Below are 1,119 nucleotides of genomic sequence, written 5' to 3' on the forward strand. Positions count from 1 at the left end.
CCCTCAAGGTTCCCGTCTTCTTCGTGGTCACCAAGATCGACCTGGCGCCGGAGCACGTGCTGAAGCACACGCTGGCCACGCTGCAGCAGATCCTGAAGAAGCCGGGCGTCAAGAAGCGGCCCTTCCTGGTGGGGCGGCCGCCGCCCGCTGCCGCTGTGTGAATCTCTCCCTCTCTGGCGGTGGTGGGGGTGGGGGAGGGGGCAGGGAGAGGCTGGCACAGCGCATCAGTCCACTCCAGTCTGGGCCGCCACGCGCTCGCTGCCAGTCCCGTCTTGCTCACCACAGCTGCCGCCGCCGCCGCTGCCGCCTTGCTGACCCCCGCGGCCACCCCGCCACCCCTGCGCCCGCAGGTGCGCAGCCGTGACGACGTGCTGACGTGCGCGCGCCACATGCACGCCGACAGCCTGGCTCCCATCTTCCTCACCTCCTCCGTCACCGGCAGGGGCCTGGACCTCATCCGCCTCTTCTACAACCTCCTGCCGCAGCGCCACAACTGGTGCGCCACGCAGCAGCGCCGCCGGCTTGGGGAGGGGGGCCGGGGCCGGGGAGGAGCGGGGCAGGCGGGAGCGGGGCTGGGGCGTGGGCTGGCGCGGTGCGCTCCGACCCGGGTTTGGCTGGCGCCGCCCATGCGCCCCGCGTCGCCCTGCCGCAGGTTTGAGCGCACCTCTGAGCACGCCGAGTTCATCATCGACGAGACCTTTGGCGTGCCGGGTGCGCCCCTGCCCTGCCGCTGCCAAGCATTGGTGGCGCTGGTGCCGCGCCGCTGCCGGGGTGGCGCTGCCCTGCGGTGTGGTTGGGGCTGCATGTGGGGCACACGCCTTGTCCCAGCCAGCCCAGGCTCCGCTCTTGTCGGTTCCCCAGCCCCCGGCCTGCTCCCCGGCAACGCCACCCCTCCCACCCTCGCCCTGGGCGCAGGTGTGGGCACAGTGGTGGCGGGCACGGTGAAGCGCGGCGTCATCGCGCCCAACTCCACGCTGCTGCTGGGCCCCGACATCGCCGACGGCACCTTCAAGCCCGTCACCGTCAAGAGCGTGCACTACAAGCGCCTGCCAGTGGGCCGGGTGCGCGCCTGCCTGCCCGCCCGCCTGCCTGCCTGGTGTGCCGAGGTGGGGGTGTGGA

General features: G+C 72.8%; 1 protein-coding gene across 1 annotated transcript in view; it reads left to right on the plus strand.

The window, feature by feature from the left end:
* Positions 1-1,119, plus strand: part of CHLNCDRAFT_57128 (hypothetical protein) — a gene marked incomplete at its 5' end in the record, with an annotated part of 4,931 nt that overhangs the window by 1,708 nt on the left and 2,104 nt on the right. Inside the window, 4 exons of the mRNA XM_005850106.1 lie at positions 9-128; positions 351-496; positions 653-711; positions 916-1,061. Coding sequence (XP_005850168.1) covers positions 9-128; positions 351-496; positions 653-711; positions 916-1,061 — 471 coding nt within the window. The remainder of the gene's footprint in view (positions 1-8; positions 129-350; positions 497-652; positions 712-915; positions 1,062-1,119) is intronic.

The sequence above is a fragment of the Chlorella variabilis genome (assembly GCF_000147415.1).
Source record: "Chlorella variabilis unplaced genomic scaffold CHLNCscaffold_4, whole genome shotgun sequence".
Classification (NCBI taxonomy): domain Eukaryota; kingdom Viridiplantae; phylum Chlorophyta; class Trebouxiophyceae; order Chlorellales; family Chlorellaceae; genus Chlorella; species Chlorella variabilis.